The sequence below is a fragment of the Chiloscyllium plagiosum genome, unplaced genomic scaffold (genome assembly GCF_037043375.1).
Source record: "Chiloscyllium plagiosum isolate Xiang-an unplaced genomic scaffold, Cpla_swu_hap1 HiC_scaffold_35, whole genome shotgun sequence".
Classification (NCBI taxonomy): domain Eukaryota; kingdom Metazoa; phylum Chordata; class Chondrichthyes; order Orectolobiformes; family Hemiscylliidae; genus Chiloscyllium; species Chiloscyllium plagiosum.
Window position 1 is genome coordinate 15,564,977 of NW_028270173.1, and position 25,657 is coordinate 15,590,633.

At 45.5% G+C, this 25,657-nt stretch overlaps 1 protein-coding gene across 5 annotated transcripts; it reads left to right on the plus strand.

The window, feature by feature from the left end:
- The first annotated feature begins 2,788 nt into the window (after positions 1-2,788).
- LOC122546645 (zinc-binding protein A33-like) lies at positions 2,789-25,352 on the plus strand. 5 transcript variants are annotated; one of them, XM_087979302.1, is made up of 8 exons: positions 2,804-3,211; positions 3,313-3,408; positions 3,502-3,735; positions 3,989-4,068; position 4,125; positions 4,209-4,231; positions 5,356-5,471; positions 23,844-25,352. In XM_087979302.1, the coding sequence occupies exons 1-8, from the start codon at positions 2,804-2,806 to the stop codon at positions 24,392-24,394; spliced, it is 1,509 nt and encodes a 502-aa protein (XP_087835428.1). In that variant the 3' UTR covers positions 24,395-25,352. The 5 variants fall into 5 exon arrangements, with proteins under 5 accessions (XP_087835432.1, XP_087835428.1, XP_087835430.1 ...); XM_087979304.1 differs by lacking the exons at positions 3,989-4,068; position 4,125 and having other exon boundaries at positions 3,502-3,750; XM_087979305.1 differs by lacking the exons at positions 3,989-4,068; position 4,125; positions 4,209-4,231 and adding an exon at positions 4,369-4,391 and having other exon boundaries at positions 3,502-3,745; positions 5,375-5,471.
- Positions 25,353-25,657: the final 305 nt, after the last annotated feature.

The following is a 25,657-nucleotide window of genomic DNA, read 5'->3' on the forward strand; positions in this document are numbered from 1 at the left end:
AGAGTTGCCAAAACCAACCGAGGGTAGCCTGACATTATTAAGGATGTTCCTAAGAAAATTGCTCATTTTGGCCAGACAGAGTTGGTAAACTTGGCATTTCACACCAAGTAATTTTCAAGAGCAAGAAAGTGATAATATCAAAAGCATTACACCAAGATATCATGACCATGTTACACCAACAATAATGAGTACTGAACACAGACAATGTGAGCACATGAATCTTTAAGCTAGCCAGAGATGAATGGGGATATCCAACGACTCATGAATACACATGAAGCACACCAAATGATTAGCCTCCATTCCTTTCCCCCCTTTCCAGAACATCCTCCTTCCTCCCATTCCTCTGTGTGATCCTTCCCTCCAGCTACCAACTGGATTCATTCCGCCCGTCAGCCAATCAGGTCAGACTCTTTACCTGTGTTCATCTGTCACTACCTCACCACTCTCCCTCCACCCTTCTACACTACAAACCCTCCCCCTCTTCCCCACTCCCTTTTTCTGCAGTTCCCCTTACCCCCATCCCGTTCTGAAGAAGTGTTATATCCGAAATGTTGACTTCTCCCGCCTAGCTTCTTGTGTTCTTCCAGCCTCCTGGCTGTTTGAAAATGATTAACCTGAGCAGTGAAAGGTGATTCTGCATCCATACATTGTTATTTCCAGTCTTCAGGAGAAAAAAAATAGGAACAGATTTACTCACAGTACATGGGGAAAACTACATGCTTGTGACATTGTTTTTGTAAATTTCCTGTAGTTCAATGGACTGAGTGACAAAATCAGTGCAACCATCACTGAAACACTGACTTCTATTTTCAGCTCATTCACTGTGCCAGAGCAAATTGCATCTGACAAAAAACACATTTCATTGGCAAAGGATATCAAAACGTCTGCTAATTGGGAAGTTACTCATATCATATTGTCATCCCATAATCAACAGTTTAGCACAACCAATGATACATACAGCAAATTCATATACTTCAAGTGTCGTCCAACAAAACAGAATTTTCACATTACAATGCCAAATGTTCACCACTAATTTGGAAAAGATCTTCATCCCCAACACAATTTAGACTTGGATGGACCACCACAATGAGGCACCGGACACAGAGAATGGATCAGAAATCCAGCCACAAGTACTTGGATACCAGGAAAAGTTTCTAAGATGTGCATCATCACATGTTGTATCAGATCATGATTGATCACCATGCGACATTGTAAAACAACAAAAGCCAACTTCAGAGCAATACAGGGTCTGCCGACAGTCAGGAATAAAAGACTAAAGGTAATGATTGTGAGATGATGCTGAGTGACAGCACCAGCATCATCAAGATGACCAAGAGGAGCCATGAATAACACATAACTCTCCAAATGGGCATATAATTATCAGATCAGGGCATACTGTCAAAAATATTATATCAAAATTTAAGTTGTTAATCTTGTCAACTTTGTTCATACATGTCTGTGTAGCTACAGAATTGAGAATGTTTGGTAATGTACAACACTGTTTATTGATGTTGGGCATCTTTTTGAAAACTTTTGCGATATTGTGTTACGTCTTAGAGCAGTAGTGTAATACATCTTCAATGACATACTCATATCATCACTATATCATAATATGTGACTTGAAGTTCTCAGTCTCTAACTTACTGAACTCGGTCCTTTTGCAGCATGACATGCTGAGTGTGCATGGTGCAGTGCATATGAATTGTTCAGCTTGAGCCCGGTCATGCAAATGGATTTAATGCTGGTGCAGGTTCCAAGTACTGGACTAAAAACGAATTGAATTTTTCAGTACTATGTGACCCACATCTCGTGTTATGTAAACAATGCAAGTATCATTGCAGGATAGTATAGACCATCAGCATTCACATGCCATCTCTCTTCACAGATTCTGCCAGTCCTGCTGAGTTTCACCAGCAATTTCTGTTTTTATTTCAGATCACCACATCTGCATTACTTTATCAAAGTAGGAATGTTATAGTTCAATTATTCAGGGCATTAATGTCATCACATAAATGCATAGAAAGCCAACGGGCTGAGAGGCGGCAGATGTAACTTAATTTCGAAAAATGTGAGGGGCTGCAATTTGGAAAGGCAAACCAGGCCAGGGCTTGTACACTCAATAGTAAGGTACTGGGGGGTGTTGCTGAACAAGTAGACCTTGAATTGCCGGTTCATATTTCCTTGAGGGTGGAGTCACAGGTAGACAGGATAGTGAAGGGGCCGTTTGGTATGCTTGCCTTTATTGGTCACTACATTGAACATAGGAGTTGGGAGGTCATGTTGTGACTGTGTAGGACATTGATGAGGCCACTTTTAGATTATTGTGTGCAATTCTGGTTTCCCTCCTTGAGAAAGATGTGAAACGTGAGGGGGTTCAGAAGAGATTGACAGGGCTGTTGCTTGATCGAAGAATTTGAGCTGTATGGAGACACTGCATAGGTTGGGGCTGTTTTCCCTGGAGAGTTGAAGGCTGAGGGGTGATCTTCTGGGTTTTTTTTTAAATCATGAGGGTCATGGATAGAATAAATCGAGAAGATCTTTTTCTTGGGTTGGGCGGGTCTGGGACTAGAAGGTTCGGGTAAGAGGGAAAAGATTTAAAAGGGACCTAAAGTGCAACTTTTTCGCGCAGAGCGTGGTGCATGGGTGGAATGACTTGCCCAAGGAGATGGTGGAGATTGGTACTATTGCTACATCGAAAAGATACCTGGATGGGTTTATGAATTGAAAGGGTTCGAGGGGTATGGATCAGCGCAGTCACATTGAAACTGAAAGTGGTTTGAATCAGGAAATGCTGAGTGTGAACATGGCTTCCAGACAGCATCTCCTCAGACTGACCGAGGAGGCAATTTGTCCCATTTGTCTGGATTTCTTCACCAACCCGGTTACACTGGATTGTGGACACAACTTCTGCCGCTCCTGTATCACCCAGAGTTGGGAAAAGGAGATAAACTCCTGCCCGCAATGTAGAGAGGAATTTCCGGAAAGAAACCTCAGGGTAAATCGGGCCTTAGCCAATCTGGTCGAGGGGGCTCGAAAATTAAAGCTGGATCCGAAAGAGAATGGGAGTAAACCTCACTGTGAGAAACATCAGGAAGATCTGAAGCTGTTTTGTGAAACTGACAGGAAATTGATCTGTCTGATTTGTCGAGATTCGCGGGAACACAAAACTCACAACTTCCTGCCTATCAACGAAGCTATTGAAATCTACAAGGTAAAAGAGACAATATTTTGTAAAGTGCGCGTTTCATCACATATCCCTAATCCCACACCTCACCTAACACATCTATTCTTCAATTTCTTTACCAATTACAGGATAAACTGAAATCTTCCTTAGATTCTCTCACAGAGAAGAAATTGGCGGTTCGACAAACAGAACTGACCCAGAAACGGAAGATTTCGGAAGTGAGGGTGAGGTCTCTCTGTCCTGATTTTCTGGGATCTCGGTTAGTTTTGTTCCCTTTATCGCGGGACATTAATGAGGTTTCACATTTCATTTGGTAGGAACAGGCGAGCAGTCTGCAGACCTACATCACATCCGAGTTCACTAAAATGCACCAGATTCTCACTGAGAAAGAGCAGCGTTTACTCAGAGATCTCAGGGAGAAGGAGGAAAGGATTGTAGAACCAATGGAGATAAACCTTCGAGAGATTCAGGAGAATTTAAATTCGATTGAGGAGAAACTCTCAAAGTTACAGAAACAGATGGACCAAAAAGACGAATTGATCTTTCTGAAGGTAAGGGAAGATATTGCAGGTTATTTCAGACAGATTTCGGACATGATGACAACTATAAAAATAATATAGAATGTCGTATAAAAAAAGTGAACCGACCTTGTGACTGTCCGGACGGTTCTGTTGTTGTCACTGAAGAAGGATGAATGCTCCCGAAGCGTTCACTCTGATTTCTTTCCACAGATCCTTCCAAACCTGTTGAGATTTTCCAGTAATTTCTGTTTTTTTTTACTAACCGCTGCCAAACTATCTGCAGATTCTCGGGAATACCAAAATTCTCCCGGGAATGGATTGTGATGTTATTCTTTGTTTTATTATTATCTCCGTGTTCCCCAAGTTTAATTATCTCCTGGAACTCCCATTGTAATCCAGTTCCAGTTCCATGTGGAGAGAGTGTGTGTGTGTGTGGGTATCTGTCTGTCTCCTCCTGAAATCTGTTACTGCCATCCTCACTGTTTGTGATTCATTTCTTTCAGGAGGAAGCTTGTCGGAAGAGAAGGTAGGACATGCTCTTTCCAGAAACACTGCACAGTTTGGTCATTATCTCAGGGATGGGTTATTATGGGGTTATTACCTGGTTAATGGTGCCGCTTTAAAGGATGATTCATCGTATAACTTCGGTTATGGTTCACACACGTGTTTTTTATAAGAAGAAGATTGTTACAGGTTTTAAAAAGTATTAGATTTTATGAAACTGTTCTGCAGCATTGTAAACAATGACAAGATGCCTGTAAATACAGCTTGGTTCCGAGGCTGGAAATGATCATTGCCCTGATTTTTGTGACTGTTTGTGTGACTGTGACCTTCCCCCTGACCCTGTGAGAGACACATGGCCCATGTTTCCAGGGAATGGCCATCCCTGTCACTGCATGGCTCCTGACCAGCCCTAGACAGTCAGAGTTGAAAGGGGGAATCATTTTTGTTTCACTTTTTACAACACTAACTCGCACCGTAGCCTTTATAAAGGGAACAATAAATGCAAAATAAGAAAAAACTTTAAGTAGTGTAATGTAATGTTCTGAGTATTTTGCATGAGAGTTGGAAAGTATAGAAAAGTGTCACTGAGCTATTAATCCAGGTGATTGCTGTTGGTTTAAGCGGATCATAAAGGAGGAAAGAGGAATAGAAAGATGGAGAGGTTCAGGGAGGGAATTCCAGAGCTGAGGGTCTGGGCAGCTGAAGGTCCAACCTCCAATGGGGGTGGGGATATAGTCAGGAGGCTGGAAGTGGAGGATCAGGATTCTCGGAGGGTTGTGGGACCCATGTATTACACAGTTGGATATGAGGGATTTCGATGTTTCTGGTTTTTTGTCTCTGTTCCACAAGCTCTGTTTATAATACGGCAAGGGGATGGAGGAAACTTATATTATCTCCTGCGGTGTGTGATGTCTCAGTACCTAATCTGTTTTCAGGACATGGGCCTTTCTCTGGATCTGGGTGTTTCCAATCCTTGCCCTTGCATTATCGAATTCTTGTTGGATCAGTTACAAAAATAAGATGGACATTTCACTTTCTATCCCATTGACTCAAACATGAAAAATGCGGAACGCTTGAATATTTAAATGTTTTCATAAATATTCAAACAATGCAGAGTTTATGATGTCATCTGTTTAATGTTTACAGGATTAGTGATGACATAAAGACACTCTCAGATTCTGATGGCTCTCTGTCTCTCGAACAGTTCACTGGCCCTTTACAGTACATAGTCTGGAGAGATTTGATACACACCATTCACCCAGGTAAACACGTGTATTCATTTTCCTGATGGTAGATCCAGTTATGTAGGGTCTCGAAGGCCCCATTTTACGTTCTCACATCACTAGTTGTTAATTCTGGGAGACTCTACCTGGAAACATTATATTTTCTGTGGGTCCATTTGGATAAGTGCCCGAAGCCATCAACTCTGTGTGTCAGAGCAATGAAGGGTTCTGGATTAGAATGGTGCTGGAAAAGCACAGCAGTTCAGGCAGCATCTGAGGTGCAGGAAAATTGACCTTTCGGGCAAAAGCTCTTCATCATAAATAGCCCTTCATCAGCTATTCCTGATGAAGGGCTTTTGCCAGAAACGTCGATTTTCCTGCGCTCAGATACTGCCTGACCTGCTGTGCTTTTCCAGCACCACTCTAATCTAGACTCTGGTTTCCAGCATCTGCAGTCTTTGTTTTTACCCATTGAAGGGTTCTGTCGAACCAGAGGAATAGAGCATGGAAACAGGATTTCTAGAGTAGACTGGGCTGGCTCCATCTGGTGTGACATTGGAGGAAAGGTTTTTATCATAATAACAAAAGGCATGTAGACATTTAAGAGCCAGTGTTAACAGGCATTTATCTGAAGGGGGTTGTGAGAGAAACAAAATAGAAATTCATTGGAAAGCTCCCCAGGTCTGCCAGCATCTGTGGAGAGAAATCAGAGTTAACCTTTCAGATTGAGTGATCTTTCCTCAAAGCTGATAGTAGCTGGCAAAAGTCGGTTTATATGCAGAAGGTACAGTGGGGGAGGAGGTAAGGAGGAAATGATAGGTGGGAATAGTCCCAAACAAAGAGAAGTACAGTTAGAAAGTCAAAAGAGTGGATAACGATTAGGTTAGGAGAGTGAATACCTGGTGATGGAGATTGTTAGTGCCAAATAATTGGCAGAATGTAATGACAGCGAAAACAAAACTGGTGTGTGGGGTAGGGGGCTAGGTCATGGTAGAGCTCTGGGACTGGAATTATTGCCCTTGAAATTGAGTCCAGAGAACTGCAGGGTCCGGAAGTGGAAAATGAGATGTCGTTCTTCCAGACTGTGCAGAGCTTCAGTGGAGCACTGCAGCAAGCCAGAGACAGAGATGTTGCCCAGAGAACAGGAAGGTGTGTTGGAGTGGTTGGCAACTGGAAGCTCAGAGTCCTTATTCTTAAATGACAGAACAAAGATGCTTTGATTCCCCAATACAGAGGAGACCACTTTGTGAACAGTGAATGCAAGAGACTAGATTGTGTGAAGTGCTACCTCACCTTGCAGGTGTGTTGGACCCTTGGATACTGGCGGTAAATGGGAAAGTGTTGTACCTTTGACAGTTGCTGAGGATGTTGCTGTGGGGCTGTGGGTGCGTGTTGGAAGTGAAGGAAGAGAGCACCAGTTTGATTGGAAGGGAATGGTCCCTGCAAAAGGCTGACAACGGAAGGGAGGGAAATATATGCCTGGTGGTGACATCTTACTTGCAGGTGGCGGAAATGGTGTCTGATGCTCTTCTGGTTGTGGATACTAGTGGGACTGTAGGTTATGACAAGGGGAACACTATCGTTGTCGTGGCAGAAAAGAGAGGGGGTGCAGGCAAAAGTGTAGGTGGTGTCGAACCCGATTGAAAGCACTCTCAATGACAGTGCTGGTGAATCCTCAGTTGAGGAAGGATGTGGGCAATTCCGAGGCTCCCTTGTCAAAGTTTGGTTTGTCGGAGCGGATGGAATGGAGACGGAGGACCTGGGAGGATGGAATTGAGTGTTTACAGGAAGCAGGGTGTGAGAATGTATACTCTACGTAGCTGGAGAAATGGGATCATAGTGGATATTATTGGTCAGTCTATCACCAGAAATAGAAACAGACATGTCAACGAAGAGAAAGAGGAATCACAGATCGACCAGGTGAAGGTGAGGGTAGTGTGGAAGTTGGACATTAGCACTGGGAAAATTGGGGGGCGGGGGAGGGGAAGAGGATGTGTGAGTGTGGAAGGTGGGATTTAGATAGTTTAGCAAAGAGAAGGAGTTGCAAATACTGAGAGATTGCATTGTATAATAGAAGGTTTGTGATGGTCTTACTGAAGTGGTCAATGATGAAAACTGTCGCAGATAAATATCAGCTGAAAGAACTGTGGATGCTGTAAATAAGAGACAAAAACAGAAGTTGCTGGAAAAGCTCAGCACACCTGGCAGCATCTGTGGAGAGAAATCAGAGTTAATGTTTCGGATTGAGTGACCCTTCCTCAGAACTGACGGCAGCTCAAAAAATGTCAGTTTATATGCAGACATGAGTGTGGGGATTGGGGTAAGGACTGTACAATATCTGGGCACAGAGCCTAAAGACAAGGAAGGACAGTTGGACAGACAAAGGAATCGATAACAGTCTGGCTTGGAGGGTGAGGAACTGTTAATGGGGATGGTTTGTGGCTAACAATGGGCTGTGTGTAATATCAGACTCTGAATGATGAGGCCTGGTGTGTTGGGGTTGAGGTAAGGACATGGGCGCGCTCAATTCTTAAAATTATTGAATTCGATATTGAGTCTGCGAGGCTGCAGAGTCCAGAAGTGGAAAATGAGGTGCTGTTCTTAGCAAGCCTGAGACAGAGATGTTGGCCAGGGAACAGGGTGATGTTTAAAGGAGCAGGCAACTGAAGCTCAGGGTCTTTTTTATGCACAAAATACAAGTGTGCAGCAAAGCGGTCACACAGTCTATGCTTTATTTCCCTACTGGAGAGGAGACAACATTGTGAGCAGTGAATGCAGTGGACTAGATGAAGTGAAGTACAGATAAGGCGTTGCTTCACCTTTTTGGGCCTTTGTATACTGAGGAGGGAGGAAGGATATTGACAGGTGTTCCATATTCTGCAGTTGTAGATGAAGGTGCCATGAGGCTGTGGGGGGCTTTTGGGAGCGAGGGAACAATAGACCAGGGTGTCCTGGAGGAAACAGTCTCAATGGAAGGTGGACAAGGAAGGGGAGAGGAATATGTGTCTGGTGGTGGCAGAGATTATGGCTGATGATCTTCTGGATGTTGGTGCTGGTGGGATTGCAGGTAAGGATAAGGGGAACCATATCAGTGTGGCAGGAGGGAACAGAAGGGGTGAGCGTTGAAATGTCAGAGATGGGTTGGATCCAGTTAAGGGCCCTGTCAACAACAGTGCTGGGGAATCCATGGTTCAGGAAAAGAGTAGACATTTTCAAGGCTCCTTTGTTGAAGTTGGAAGGATGGGAACAAATGCGATGGAGACGGAGTAACTAGGAGAATGGAATGGAGTATTTATATGAAGCAGAGTGTGAGGATGTACAGGCAAGTTAACTGTGGGAGTCGGTGGGTTTATTGTGGATATTTTGGCCAGTCTATTGCCAGAAATGGAAACAGGAATGTTGAGGAAAGGGAAGGATGGATCAGGTGAAGGTGAGAGCAGGGTGGAACTTGGAATCAAAATGAATAAACTTTTCCAATTCCAGATGAGAAAGGGAGGCAACACCAATGATATCATTGATATACCAGAGAAAGACTCATGTGTCAGACTGGAATGGGACTAAGAAATGTTACACTTACCCCATAAGGAGACAGGCAAAAATGGGGGCTAAGATGCGTACCTATGGCCACCACTCTGACTGAAAACAATGAGGGGTGATAAAAGAGAAGTTGAGTGTTAGAATGAGCTCGTCCAAGAGGAGGCTAGTGGTGGGGCGTGAGGATGGTTCAGCCCTGTGATCCTGGAAGAAGCAGAGAGTCTGAGACCATCCTGGTGGGGGATGGAGGTGCAGAGGGATTGCATGTCCATGGTAAAGCTGAAGCCGCAAACTGGAAATTTTGGAATGGGCATAAAGTGTCAGAGGAATGGTGATGTAAGCGAGCAGGGACTCCAGCAGGTGAGACAAGACTGAGTCATGGTAGGAAATGATGAGTTCTGAGAGGCAGGAGCAGACAGAAAGAATGGGTCTGCCTGGGTAATCCTGTTTGTGTATTTTGGGAAGGAGGTAGAAGCGAGCTGTGTGGGGTAGTGGGACTATCAACTGGGGGTAGTTGGAGTGGGGGCAGATCCCCAGATGAAATGAGGTTGGTGACCGTAGTTGATGCAATGGCCTGATGTTCCATCATGGGGTCACAGGTTAGACGCTGATAGGAGGAGGTATCTGAGAGGGACCTCAGTTTCTGCAATGCAGTGGTCAGTTTGCCAACTACTCCAGCCCCACACTGATCAGCAGACTTAATAACAAAGTCAGGATTGGATCTGAGGGCATGGAGAATGGTGCTGCCTCCGTCTCCCATTCAGAATTGAAAAGGTTTATCGATCTTGTTTTCAACTTCCACCTCACTCTCACTTTCACCTGGTCTATCTCTGAACCCTTCCTCAACATCACTGTTTCTATTTCTGGGGATAGATTGGCCACTAATAATCCACAATAGACCCAACAACTCCAAAGATTACCTGGCCTTTATATTCTCGCACCCTGCTCCCTGGAAAGTCTCCATTCCATTCTCCTAGTTACTCCGTCTCCATCGCATTTGTTCTGACAATGTTAACTTTCACAAGGGATCCTCTGAAATGTCCACGTGTTTCCTCAACCGAGGATTCCTCAGGGCCCTCAAGTGGGACCAACCTATCTCTCGCACTTCAGCCCTCACCTCTCTCTTCCCTTTTGCAGTAGTGATAGGATTCCCCTTGTCCTTACCTGTCATCACAACAGCATCAACATCCAGAAGATCATCAGCTGCCATTTCTGCCACTTCCAGCGAGATGCCACCACCAGACACCACACACCTCCCCTCCTGCAGGAACCATTCCATTTGCGACACTCTGGTTACTTCCAACACCCCCACACAGCATCATAGCGCTTTCTCCTGCAACTACCGAAGGTGTAATGTGTGTCGATTTATTTCCGACTTCCTCAGTATCCATGGGCCCAAACGCACCTTCACCTCCCTGCACTTCCGACAATCTAGTCTCCTGCATTTGCTGCTCATAGTGTGGCCTCCTCTCTACTGGAGATCTGAAGGGTCGACTTCAGAACACTTGCATTCCGTTTTCCAAAAAACGACCCTGAAATTCCAGTTGCCTTTTCACACACCACCCTGTCACCTATTCAACACCTCCGTCTCAGGCTTGCTGCAGTGCTCCATTGCAGCTCAGCGCAAACTGGAAGAACAGCACCTCATTTTCAGCTTGGGGATCCTGCGGACTCAATATCAAATTAAATAACTTTGGGGTCTGAGCTCTCCCATGTCCTTACCCCAAACCACACAACCATGCCTTGTTATCACAGACTTATTACACACAAAGCATTGTTAGCCACTAACAGTCTCCATTAACCGCTGTTCTCTCCCCTACCCAGATCGTTATCCAATCCTTTGTCTATCTAACTGCTCTTCTCTCTCTTTGGGCTCAATCCCCACCTACCATTTACTTCTCACCCCTTCAACCCCCATCCCAGCTTCTGTATATAAACTGACATTTCCCAGCTCCAATCAGTTCTGAGGAAGGGTCACTTGATCTGAAACGTTAACTCAGATTTCTCTGCACAGATGCTGCCAGAACTGCTGAGCCAGATAAATATCTATCGGTGTAACGTAGTCTAATATTAAATAAGACAGAGATATTTATAAATTTCCAGCTTGCAGGTAGTGAGGTTGTTAGAATCACAAAATCCTTCCAATGTGGAAGCAGGCCATTCAGCCCATCGAATCCACACTGACTCTCTGAAAAGCATCCCTCCAGGACCCAACGCCTGCGCATATTCTTTTAACTCCACCTTTCCCATGGCTAATATACAAAGCCTGCACTTTCCTGGACACAATGGACAAAAGCTGCACATCTTTGGACTGTGGGAGGAAACCAATGCAATCATGGGAGAATGTACAAACTTCATCCACTTTCCTGATGCTGGTATTGAACCCAGCTCCCCGGTGCTGTGAGGCAGCAGTGCTAATCACGAAGCCACTGTTCCAATATTTTCAGTAATCCTATTGATCAAACAGTGAACCCAATGTCCGCTCCATGATATTTTGGAGAGGTCCAATTCAGTCTGAGTCTACTTATCCAATGTAATGTTCTTGGTCAGTTTTGCAAGGGTTCAGAATGTGAGAAGTTACAGGATGGTCTTGCAGGAGGGAGCAGATACCTGGAAAACTGCTATCACTTCCAAGTGAGGGAAAGGTGTGATTTGGAATATTGGGAATATGGCAGCAAATGAGCAATGAGTAGCCACCCGAGCTACAAATCTTCACACGAACATTGAAAGCAAGCTAACATTTTGAATCTCGATGACTCTTCATAAGTGCTTAACTTCCCGAGATAACTGCTGCTGGCTCATCCCCTTCCTATAAATCTTTTTTCCTCACTGAAATCTATCTTTGCTGTGAGTCATGTGCTGTTCTTTTTAGCGTCTGCCATTGGTCCTCAAATATCATAGAACGTAGAACATAGAAAAATACAGTGCAGAACAGGCCCTTAGGCCTTTGATGTTGCACCGACAAGTACTATTCTCAGCTCGACTCCCTACACTATCCCAAAATCGTCCGTGTGCTCATCTGAGGATTGTTTAAATCTCCGTAATGTGGCTGAGTTAACTACATTAGCAGGTAGGGCATTCCATGCCCTTAACACTCTCTGCATAAAGAACTTTCCTCTGACTTAAATCTATCACCCCTCAATTTGTAGTTATGCCCCCTCATACATGCTGACGTCATCACATGAGGAAAAAGTATTTCACTGTCTACCCTATCTAATCCACTGATCATCTTGTATGTCTCTATCAAATCCCCCCTTAGCCTTCTTCTTTCCAATGCGAACAGACCCAAATTTCACAGAATTTTCTCATAAGACCTTCCCTCCAGACCAGGCAACATCCTGGTAAATCTCCTTTTCCAATGCTTCCACACCCTTCCTACAATGGGGTGACCAGAACTGTACACAATATTCCAAGTGTGGTCCCACCAGCGTTTTGTATAGTTGCAGCATGATATTGCGGTTCCGGAACTCAATCCCTCTACCAATGAAACCGACCATATGCCTTCTTCACAGCACTATCCACCTGGGTGGCAACTTTCAGGGATCTATGCACATGGACTTCAAACCCTCTGCACATCCACACTACCAAGAATCGTTGCATTGACCAAATACATTGCCTTCCTGTTATTCTTCACGAAGTGCATCACCTCACATTTAGTTGCATTGAACTGCATTTGCCATCTCTCAGCCTAATTCTGCAGTTTATCCAAGTTCCCTAAAACCTGTAACATTCTCCAAACTGTCCACTATTCCACCGACTTCACTATCATCTGCAAATTTACTAGTCCATCCAACTATGCCTGCATCTAAGTCATTTATAAAAATGACAAACATCAGTGGTCCCAAAACAGATCCTTGTGGTGCATGACTAGTAACTGGACTCCAGACTGAATATTTCCCATCAATCACCACTCACTGCCTTCTTCCAGAAAGCCAGTTTCTAATCCAAACTGCTAAATCACCCTCAATTCCATGCCTCTGCATTTTCTCCATCAGCCTACCATGTGCAATCTGATCAAAGTCCATGTATACCACGTCAACTGTCCTACTCTCATCTACGTGCTTGATCAGCTTCTCAAAAATTTCAGTGAGGTTTATGAGACAAGACCTGCCCTTGACGAATCCATGTTGTCTATCTGAAATCAAATTGTTGCTTGCTAGATGATTATAAATCTCATCTCTTATAATCATTTCCAAGACCTTTCCTACAACATAAGTAAGGCTCACTGGTCTATAATTATCTGGGTCACCTCTGCTGCCGTTCTTGAACAATGGGATAACATTTGCAATCCTCCAGTCCTCAGGTACTAAATATGGTGACAACGACAACTCAAATATCAAAGCCAAAGGCTCTGCTATCTCCTCCCTCGCTTCCCAGAGAATCCTCAGATAAACCCCATCCAGCACATGGGACTTGTCCACTTTCATTCCTTCTAGAATTAATAACACCTGTGCGTAACTAACCTCAATTCGTACGAGTCTAATATCTCGTACCTCATTCTTCTCCTTCACAATATTCACCTTTTCCTGAGTGAAAACCGATGAGAAATGTTCACTTAGCACCTCTCCGATCTCCACAGGGTCCACACTCAACTTCCCACTTCTGTCTTTGATTGGTCTGATCTGTAACTCTCCATTGCCTCATCTGTACCATCTTGCCTCATCAACACATAAGCTTCCTTGTTCTGCTTAACAAGAGATGCAATTTTTGTGGTAAACCACGGTTCTCTTACCTTATCACTTCTTCCCTCCCTGATAGTCTGTATCCACCCCATTCTATGCTACCACATTCTATGGATCCTGATTCTTGCCTGATCGCATTATAATTGCCCTTGCTCCATCGATAACTCTTAGGTGCATTAGTCATAGGGAAATGGGTCTGGGTGGGTTACTGCTTGGAGGGTAGATTAGATTACATTACAGTGTGGAAACAGGCCCCTCGGCCCAACAAGTCCACACCGACCCGCCGAAGCGTAACCCACCCATACCCCAACATTTACCCCTTACCTAACACTACGGGCAATTTAGCATGGCTAATTCACCTGACCTGCACATCTTTGGACTGTGGGAGGAAACCGGAGCACCCGGAGGAGACCCGGAGCAAACCCACGCAGAAACTCCACATAGTCAGTCGCCTGAGGCGGGAATTGAACCCGGGTCTCTGGCGCTGTGAGGCAGCAGTGCTAACCACTGTGCCACCGTGCCGGGTAGATGTGGACTTGTTGGGCCTGTTTCCACACTGTAGGGAATCTAATCATTACCAAGCACCAGATCCTTTCCCTTCTTGTCGGCCCTTCGATATACTGTGTCAGGAAACCCTTCTGTAAACACTGGACAAAAACTGATCCATCCGATGTACGAGAGCTATAACATTTCCAGTCAATATGGGGAAGTTAATGTCCCCATAATGACCACCCTGTTCCTTTCACTCCTACTCAGAATAATTTTGCTAATCCTCTCTTCCACCTCCCTGGAATGTCTTTGATGCTAAGTGCCTTCCCCAATCCACTCCAGAAAGCTCAGCTGTCATTCCTTTGCAATTACCCTTGTTTAAGCTTCGCACAGTTATTTTCCAACCAAGATCCTCCCTTTCAAACTGAATGCGACATTCCTCCATGTTATGGTCAGTGGAGACTCTGACATCATTTAACCAACCTGCCTCAGTACACATCACCAGATTCGAATTGGCAAATACAAGGTTGGATTCACAATATTATTATTTCAGGAAACTATATGCTCATGGCTCCCTCTACTACTCTCACTGTTTAAATCAACATGCTGATGAATGTCACCCAGGTTTAATGTTACTTGCACTTTTTATGTCCTGTTTATGATCTGCCCGACTGTATAGCTACTGTTTGGGGTCTTAGAGACCATTTCTGCCAAACTACTTACTTTATTTCTTGCCTTCACTCATGTGGAGTCTATATTCTTCTGATTTCAGATTATTTCTTGCTGTTATATTTACTTCATCCCAATCAACAATGCTACGCGATCACACTTTCATTTCTGCTTGTCCTTTTGAAATTTACATTTTTGCGACATTCAGTATGCCCTCTTGTTTTTTGAAAAAGTTGCAAAGTGGATTGATGAGGGCAAAGCAGTGAACGTGATCTAAATGAACTTCAGTAAGACATTCGACAATTTCCTCATGATAAACAGGTTATGAAGGTTAGATCTCATGGAATACTGAGAGAATTAGCCATTTGGATACAGAACTAACTCGAAGGTAGAAGACAGAGAGTGGTGGTGGAGGGTTTCTTTTCAGACTGGAGGCGTGTAACCAGTGATGTACCACAAGGATCGGTGGTGGGTCCACTACTTTTCATCACTTATAAAAATGATATGAATGTGAACATAGGAGGATAGTTAGCAAGTTTGCAGATGACTAAACGGAATCATGATAAGATGGGGCCAATGGGCCGAGGAGTATCAGATAGTCTTTAATTTAGATAAACGTACGGTGCTGCAATTTGGAAAGGCAAATCTGAGCAGGACTTACACACTTAATGGTCAGGTCCTGGGGAGTGTTGCTGAACAAAGAGATGTTAAGAGTGCAGATTCATATTTCCTTGGAATTGAAGTCACAAGTAGATAGGTTAATGAAGAAGACATTTGGCATGCTTTGCTTTCTTGGTCAGAGCATCGAATACAGGAGTTGTGAGGTCATATTGCAAATCTACAGGACTTTGGTTAGACTAGTTTTGGAACATTGAGAGCAGTTCTGATCCCCCTCCTATTGGAAGCCTGCTGTGCAACTTGAAAGAGTTCAGAAAAGATTGACAAGAATGTTGGCGGGGCTGGAGGAATTGGGCTAAAAGGAGAGGGTGAGTAGGCTGGGGCTGTTTTCCCTGGAGCATCAGAGACTGAGGAGTGACCTGATAGAGGCTTATAAAATCATGAGGGGCATGGATAGTATAAATAGACAAGATCGTTTCCCTGGGGTAGGGAAGTCTAGAGTAGAGGGCATAGGTTTAGGGTGAGAATTAAAATGGACTTAAGGAGAAATGTTTTCATGCAAAGAATAGCACATTATTGGAATGAGCTGCCAGAGGGAGAGGTGGAGATTGTCACAATTACAACATAAAAAATGCACCTGGATGGGTATATGAAGAGAATGGATTCAGAGGGATATGGGCCAAGTGCTGGCAAATGGGACGAGATTAGGTTATGATATCTGGTCGGCGCAGACGTGTCAGATTTAAGGGACTATTTCCGTGCTGTACATCTCTCTGACTCTACGACTCAAAACGAGAGAATCAATCTGTGAACAGTGATGTCACAGAAAGAGCATTGTGATGATGAAAAGTCATCTGTTTTGATGATATCAATTGTGGTGGAAAGATTCAGTGGTACAGAGGGAACTAATACATTGCATTGTTCCAAATGGTGATGCAGGAGATTATAAAGAGGTCCTCAATGGTAGTAATACCTGTATTATTCCCAGTACCATGTGCTCGTGAGAGTAGGAGTAGGGGGATAATGTGCAGCTAAGGAGCTGAAGTAAGGAGCAAGAATTCAAATGTTTGGACCTCTAGGACCTTTGCTGGGATAGAAGTGACCTGTCGAAGACAGATGGGTTGAAGCTGAATTGGAAGGGGATCAATATCCTGAAGGGGAGATTTGCTAGTGCGACTTGGTAGGCTTTAAACTAGTAAGGGGGCAGGGGGTGTATTTATGGGACTCAAAGAGATAGTGAGAAAAGAAATAAGGTGCAGTATATAATGGGAGCAAATTAAGTACTCAAGGTAGGCAGGAGCACAGGAGAGAATGAGGTAAGACTGAGCAACTGAACTGCATCTGTTTAATGCAAGAGGCCTGACAGATAAGACCGATTAACTTAGCGCATGGTTGGGAACACAGGATTGGAATATCATAGCTTTTACTGATGAAACGTGGCTCAGGGAAGGGTAGGGTGTCATTGTAAAGATAGAAAGGGAGGCAAGAAAGGAGGGGTGTGGCATTTTTAATTAAAGATACCATTATGGCTGTACTTAGGGAGGATACTCCTGGAGACCATCCAGGGAAGTTATTTGCGTGTAACTGAGAAAGAGCTCAATGGAATTGTAGAAAAGCTCTCGAATAGACAGTGGGGAATTGAGAATCAACATGCAGGGAGATCTCAATTATCTGTAAGATTAATAGGGTTGTAATAATAGGGAATTTTAACTTTCCAAGCATAAACTGGGAATGCCATTATGCTAAGGAGTTGGATGGATAGGAGTCTAAGTGTGTCCAAGAAAGGTTTCTTATTCAATATGCGGGTGCACCTGTTTTCCCTGGAGATTCGAAGGCTGAGAGGTGACCTTCTTGAAGTTTATAAAATCATGAGGAGCATGGATAAGGAAAATAGACAAGGTAGGAGTGGGGGAGTCCAGAACTAGAGGGCAGAAGTCTATGGTGAGAGGGATAAAATTTAAAAGGAATCTAAGGGGAAAATGTTTCATGCAAAGGGTGCTGCGTGTATGCAGTGAGATGCAGAGGAAATTGTGGGGGCTGGTACAATTCCAACTTTTAAAAGGCATTTGGATGGGTACACAAGTAGGGAGGTTTAGAGGGACATGGTCCAAGTGTTGGCAAATGGGACGAGATTAATTTGGATGAGTTGGTCCAAAGGGTCTGTTTCCATGCTGTGTACCTCTATGAGTCTAACAACATCTTCAGTGAGGCCACATGGGGAGAACTTAATAAAAATTGGGGATTACATTGTTAGGAAAGTACTATAGACCCACGCCAGTCAGAGATTAAGCGCTGATAGGTAGAGAAATCTCAGAGAAGTGAAAAAAGCAAAAGGGTTGTAAAATCGGTGGAATTCAGCTTCCCCAGGATGAACTGGGACAGACAGATCGTGAAGGGCTCGGACAGGACAGAATTCATACAATGTCTCCACATGATCTTTTTAAGGCAGTGTGTCGAAAATCGAACAGGAGACAGGGCAGGGCTGAAACAGCTGAGATTCACCAAGATGTTGGCTGGGCTGGCACGTTTCAACTCTAAAGCCAGACTTGATCAACTGGAGATGTTCTCATTGAAGCAGGGAAGGCTGAGGGGAGAACCTGATGAAGTTGCAGAAAGTTATGAGGAATGGAATGGATAATAATAGGCGCATAGATTTAAGAGAAGGAGCAGGCGTTTTCGAGGGGAATTAAGGCTAATATTTTTACCCAAGGTCGTGGTCGGCATCAGGACCTCACAGCCTGAAAGGAGACAGAAATCTTTGCAGCATTTAGGAAGTTCTTCAATGGAGCAATAGGATGGAAGCAGACTCTTCCATCGAATGAGTCAACACAGAACAGATATCCTCAACAGACCCTAATCCCATTTGCCAGCATTTGGTCCCTATCCTGCGAAACCGTTCCTATTCATATTCCCATCCTGATGCATTTAAAATGCTGTGATTAGACCAAACTCCACCACGTCCTCTGGCAGACCATTCCATACACACACCACCCTCTGCATGAAAAAGTTACCCTTCAAGTTCTTTTAAAATCTTTCCCATTTCGCCTTAAATCTGTGCCCTCCAGTTCTGGGGTAACCTACCATGGGGCAAATACATTAGCTATTCACCCTATCATTGCCCTTCACGGTTTTATAAACCTCTAAACGGTCACCCCTCAGCCTGCAATGCTACAGGAAAAAAAGCCCCAGCCTATTCAGCCACTACCTATAACTCAAACCCTCCAGTCCCAGCAACAGCCCTGCAAATGCCTTCCACTCACTCTCAAGCCTCACAACATACTTACCCCATGGTAGGGTGACCAGAATCACACTCCAGTGTGCTGCACAGCCACAACATGATGCCCCAACTCCAATAATCAATGCTCCAACTCCAATACTCAGTGCTCCGACCGATGAAGGCAAGCATGCCATACGCTCTCTTGACCACCATGTCTACCTCAACTCCAGCCCAAGGAACCATGTACCTGCATCCCCAGCCCTCCCGCTCAGTTACACTCCCCAGGGCCACACCATGAACTGTAATAGTCCTGGCCTGGTTTGCCCGACCAGAATTCAACACCTCACATTTATCTAAATTTACCTCCATCTGCCACTCCTCAACCCACTGGCCCATCTGATCAAGGTTCCATGGCAGTCAAATATAATCTTCTTTACTGTCCAGTGGACAATATTTTCATGTCACCTGCCAGCTTATGAACCATGTTAGACAAACGGAGGCAGGGAGAACACAGCAAGCCAGGCAGCATCAGGAGGCGGAGAAGTCGATGTTTCGAGTATCATCCTTCTTCAGGACTGAGGATGCGTGAGGGGGGAGCTGCAGATAAAGAGGGTGTGGGGAGTAGGGTGGTGAAGTGGGGCTAGGTGAAGACAGGCAGAGGGTAAGAACTGGTTGATCGATGGGTGGAATGAATCCATTGGTGGCTAGAAGGTGTGCTGGGGGTTGGGGTGGGGGTGGGGGTGGCTGGGAAGCGAGTAGGGGATGGGAAGGGAGTTGATTTGAAATTGAAGAACGCATTGTTGAGTCCTACGGGCTGTAGACCACCGAAACGGAAGAGATGTTGTTCCTCCAGTTTGGGGATTGACTTATTGTGGCAATGGAGGAGGCCAAAGATGGTCATGTCGGAAAGGAGTGGGAAGGGGAATTAAATGGGCAGTGACTGGGAGGTCCGGCCGGCCCCTACAGACCAGGCTGCGATGCTCAGCACACTGTTCCCTCAATGGAGAGAAGACCACATCGGGAGCATCTCATGCAGTAAACTAGGTTGGAAGAGAGGCAGGTGAACCTCTGTCTCATCTGGAAGGATTGTTTGGGGCCCTGGAGGGTGTGGTGTATCGGCAGGTTTTGCAACTTTTCCGGTTGCAGAGAAAGGTACGTGAGAGTCCTGGTGCATGGTGGGGGTGTTTGTGGGGGGCTGTCAGTGGGGTGAGTGGCACAAACCGAGGACTGCTGAAGGGAACAGTCCTTGTGGAAGGCAGAAAGGGGTGGGCAGGGGATAATGTTATTGAAGGTAGGGTGAAGTTGGAGTTGGCAGAAGTGTTTGAGGATGATGTGTTGGATGCGGAGACTGGTGGGGTGGTAGGTGAGGGCAAGAGGGTCTCTGTCTTTACTGCATTGATGTGGGAATGTTTAGGGCTGTGGAACAGAGAATGGTGGTGAAGCGGTGGAGGTCTGTTTTGATAACGGGGGTGGAATGCACATTGTTTGAAATAGATGGACACCTGGGAGGCTTGTGAGCGGAATGCCTCCTCGTCCAAGCAGATGCGGTGAAGGCAGATGATTTGGGAGAATGGGGTGGAGTTCTTGCAGGATACTGAGTGGGAGAAGGTGTGGTCCAGGTAGTTGTGAGAGTCTGTGGGTTTATAGTAACCATCCATCTAGAGACTGTTGCCGGAGATGGAAACGGAGAGATCAAGAAGGGGATGGACTTGTCCCAGATGGACCAACTTACAAACCATGCCTCCGTTGTTCGCACTCAAATGATTTATATATAGGTCCAAAAGCAGTGGGATCCAGCACACCGCTGGTCTCCAGTCTGAAAAGCAACCTTCTACCATCACACTCTGCCTCCTACCTTCAATCCAATTTGTACTGTGTCAGCTAGCTCCCCCGAATCCCATAACCTTACTAACCAGTCGACCTTGAAAATCCCTGTTGAATGCTTTGCTGAAGTCCATAAGGACAACATCTACTCCAATCCTTTAATAATCTTATACGACTCAATGAGATCCCCTCTCTAAACTCAAGCGTATACAAGCCCAGTCGCACCAATCTTTCAGCGTAAGATAGTCCTGCCATTCCGAGAATTGACCTCGTGAACCTACGGTGCACTCCCTCAATAGCCAGAATGTCTTTCCTCAAATCTGGAGACCAAAACTGCACACAATATTTCAGGTGTGGTCTCACCACGGCCCTGTACAGCCGCAGAAGGACCTCTTTGCTTCCTTCTTGCGGATTCTCTCAATAACTAAAAGACAACAATTTTACTGCAATGTTCACCTTACCTCAGCAAAAAGATTAACCTTCTTAACTACTCACTGTTCCTGCATTGAACATTTTCTGTCTCATACAGTAGAACACCAAGATCACTCTGTCACTGGCAATTCTGCAGGTTTTCTCTGTTTTAAGAATGCTCCTTGTTTTTAAAATTCTTCCTTGTGAAGACTTCCTTTCCTCTCACATCACTCAGGCCTCACACTGTCCCCCATTCTCTCACTCCCACAACTCCCATTACCACCCCGAAGTTGTCCTATCTCCTCAGAATAACGTAAGTACTTAATCACAACTTACTGATGCTGTTGCAAATATTTGCAACATCCCCATAAACACATCTTTGGCAAAAAAAAGGAAACCTTAAACCCAGGTTCTCACAGGTGAGATGTCAGAGAGAGAGAGAGGGTCAAAAAAACGGACTGCTTGCCAAACCAAACCAAAACCAGTGTTAAGCTGACCCAGGAGACCTGGACACTCCCCTTCGATTGTACAAGTGTTTCTTTAAACTTGAAAGCCTTTTGCCTGAGGCAGTATCTGTTATACATAATCAATTTGGCCCAAAAACGTATACAAACCAGAGACATCGTAATCCACATCCCCCTGACAGTCTGCTTGCCCACACCTCCCCATCAATGACCCCTCACTCCCTCATGCTCTCCCATTCCCCCTCAATCTCACATCACCCTCCTTATCCCTCTTCCTACCGTCAGCTCACTCTTCCCTCTCCCTCACTATACACTCGAGCACAGCTTCCCAATCTGGTCATGCTCCCCATAACCTCACTGTGCTCTCACCCTCTTCTTTGCACTGCCCCTCACTCCTATCTCATATTCGCCCTCTCCCTCCACTCCATTCTCCATAATCACTCCGCCATGATTTCCCCCACCACTGATTCTCCCTCCCCTTTTAATCTTGCCTCCTCAAACTCCTCTTCCCCTTCACACTTGCCTCCACTTCTCTCCCCTTCACCTCATCCTCAAGTTCACTCATCTCCTCCACATTCCACAGACTTCCTCAACTTCCGATACCGAAATCTATCCTTCCTTTGAAGCCCACATCCTACATTCCCCTCATCTTAACTCTCTTCTCCCCTGCACAGACTCCACGTCATCCTCCAGTTCACTCACCTCCAGAATTCCCACAATACCTTATTTTACACTCTCTCACTTCCTCACATGGATTAATTCTCTGTCATCTTAACACATCCTGATGTCACTCCCTGCAACTCACTCTCCTCTCCCACCCACTCTCACTTCCCATGGCCATAATGAACCTGTAATTCACCCCTCCAGCTCAGCCATCCCTTCCTCCTCACTCCCACCTCCCTTTCTCTCTTCCCTTCACTCACTGTATCCCCATCTCTCAACCCTCCCACTCACTCTCCTGATCTCCACACCTCAAATGTCCACTTATTTTGCAGACCCCCTGTTGTCACCCTCCCATTGTATATTATAACTCACTCTCCCCTACAGCATTCCAAACAGTCCCCTCCCTTCATAAAACCACCACACGCTCACCCTCTCTCAGATTCCAATCATTCCCTCCTCCATCAATTACTCCATTTCTTCACTCTTCCATTCACTGTCCTGGAGTTAAGTATCTCCCCTCATTTCCTCCCTTTCTTCAGATGCTCCCCTCCCCTTCGCTAAACTCTCCTTTACAAATGCAACCTTACTCACCCCTCCCTCAGTATCCCCACTCCCTTGATGCCCATCACTCCTGCCTCCCCTCACTATTCTCATTCCCACCCCCTCATATCACCTCACTGTCCCCTTTTCTTTTGCATTTACCAGCCTTCCACTTACTGTCCCCTGCCCCAATCTCCCTTCCCCTTACCGTCATGCTCCCTTCCTCTTGTTATCGCACCCCTCATGATCACTTCCCCATTCCACTCCCCTCCTCTTTTTCTCCCCTTCCTCTCACTTTACTTTCCCCATTTCATCACCGTCACTCTCCTACTCACTCTCCCCTCCTAATTTGTCTCTTGCTCCTGGACCTAGCCATCTCCCCTTCCAGTCTATGCCCCATCTCTCTCTCTCATTCTGCCCTCTCCCTGATATTACCCTTCCCCACCCTGTCCATACCGTTCACTCATACTAAACCACTCACTTTCCCCACCTCTCCCATATCCCCTCAATCTGCCCATCACTCTCCCCTCCACCTTCTGGCCCCCACCATCTGATACACCCTATGCTGTCCCACACCCCTTGCTATCCCCTTCCGCCCGCTCTCCTTTCTTCCTCCACTTCTGCCACACTCTCTGCTCCCTCGCTCTCCCCTCACGTTCTGCTTCAGTTTACCCTCCTCTGCGCACTCCCCTTGCCACTATCATCACACTTCCCATCTACACAATCCCTCCCTTCTTCTCCCCACTCCTCCTGGCTTCCCAGATGATCCCGTCCCAAGTGATACCCTTTCCCATCACTCTCACCTGAGCACTCAACCCTTCCATTGCTCACCTCCTTCTGAGCTCTCCATCATTCTCCACACCTCTTTCTCAAATACTGCCCCTTCACTCAGCTCTCATCTCTTTACCACCTCTCCCACATCTCCTCACTCCCCCTCTCTTTAAGCTTTCCCTCCCTCCTGCGATAGAGTGAATGTTAGGGTTCAGTTCTTTCTGTGCACTTAATTTCCCCACTCACTTCCCTCTAAATGAGTCCTCTCATCTCCCTCACTCCTCCTTCCATCCCTCCTCCTTACCATCCCTCCTCCTTATTCCTCCACTCATATCACTCACTATACTCTCTCTCCCTCACTCCCTCCCCTTTCCCTATCTCTTCCCCCTTGTTCAAATTCTATTTTTCCAGACTCTCTTCATCTTCCCTTCTCTCCCATCCCCCTCCATCGCACAACCCATCACTTCCTGCTCCCCTCTCTCACCCTCCCTCTCTCTCTCTGACGGTGTTATTTGATCTCTTCCCCCAGCTCCAGCCTCTCTGACTCTGGATCCGAACACAGCGCATCCCCAGCTCATCCTGTCTGAGGACCGGACCAGTGTGAGACTCGGAGACACAGAGCAGCCGCTCCCTGACTCCCCGGAGAGATTTGTTTCCTGTCACTGTGTCCTGGGATCAGAGGGATCCACATCAGGGAGACATTACTGGGAAGTGGAGGTGGGGGAAAAGACGGAGTGGGGTCTGGGAGTGGCCCGAGAGTCTGTGGAGAGGAAACGGGAGATCACCCCGAGCCCGGAGACCGGATTCTGGATTGTGTGGCTGGGACCCGGATGTGGTTATTTAGCCCCCACCTCCCCCTCACTGACCCCCCTCTCCCCGAGTGTGAATCCCCGGAAGATCGGGGTTTTCCTGGACCATGAGGGTGGACAGGTGTCATTTTACAATGTGGACACCATGTCCCATCTCCACACTTTCACCCACACTTTCACTGAGAGGATCTTTCCCATCTTCAGTCCGGGAGGGAATGACGGCGGGAAAAACTCCGCCCCGCTGACCATCTGCGGGATTAAAGGGCACTGACAGATCCATCCCATAATTTCACCCCGTCCCCGCCTCCTGCCAGGTGTAAACTGATGGGGATCGGTGTCAGTCCGGGGGAAAGAAGGAGGGGGAGAGAGAAACAAATAGAAGCTCAATTTTCGAGAGGGACTGACTGGGTAGAGTGAGCTGTGAGCTGCAGGAACCCGGGGACCTTCCTGCCTGAAATGTTGCTCCACAGGCGGGAGGTGGCGCTACATGACGGTGTTGGAGATGAATCAGTCAGTGGGTCTCAGACTGGGCTCAGGGGAGTCTTTCCAGGAGGGACACCAAATCATTTCCCTGCAGGGTCAGTGGAGTGTTTCCGGGGGGAAATTTAAATCATTTCTCTGCAGAGTCAGTGGGGTCTTTGCAGGGGGACTGGGCTCAATCAAAATAAACATTTCAGACTGATCTTCTTTAGAATTCCACCATGTGTCAGGAATGTACATGATTTAGTAAAATAGCGAGACTAGTCTTGTTTTGTTCAGGTTTGTAACTATTGTCCAGAATTTTGCTGCTCTTTCATAAAGTTGGAAAATTTGAAAACCTCAGATTTGAAAGGGATGGGTGAACCCATCATTTATGCCATATTCAGATAATATTTAACCATGTTTGAAATGTTCAGTTCGGACAAACTGAAATGTAGTTGGAATTACAGTTATTACTTGTCCCTGAATTATTATCTATCATCATTATCTGCACTGAAATAATCCTTACGTCAGCCCAATGAAAATATCTGTTTGATAAAAATCATTAATTACTCTTGCACTTTGTGCGCGGAACCAATTCAGATTTTGACAATGTTTATGTTTATGTAATTATAATTTATGTTGGAGGGCACTATCAAATTTGAAAATAGTTTCTTCAATCAAATCAACATGTTTGATTCACTAGAGTGTAAGTAAGGCTTTTTAAAAAATATACTTCATCAATAAATCCAAGAGAGTAAACCTGTTAAGATTGTATTTGTCAATTTCTCCAGAATATGTATCCTTATACCTTGTATTCCAACTTCGTCTGGATTATTTTAAAATTCACTATTTCAAGTCAATGGAGTGTTAGCTACCTGGAAATTATCCTACTTTTACTCTGGACTTTCAGTCATTGCTACCTTATTTCGGGTCTTAGAGTCAGAGATTGATAGAGTCCGACACCATAGAGAGAGGCCCTTCGGTCCAAACTGGTCCATGCCAACCCCAAATGGTCTATCCATGCTAACCTCATTTCCCTGCACTTGGCCCATATCCTTCTAAACCTTTCCTA

Coding starts and splice junctions, on each gene's coding strand:
- LOC122546645 (XM_087979302.1), top strand. CDS start 2,804: ATGGCTTCCAGACAGCATCTCCTCAGACTGACCGAGGAGGCAATTTGT. Junction 3,212..3,312: donor AAGCTATTGAAATCTACAAG/GTAAAAGAGACA, acceptor TACCAATTACAG/GATAAACTGAAATCTTCCTT. Junction 4,232..5,355: donor GAAGCTTGTCGGAAGAGAAG/GTAGGACATGCT, acceptor TAATGTTTACAG/GATTAGTGATGACATAAAGA.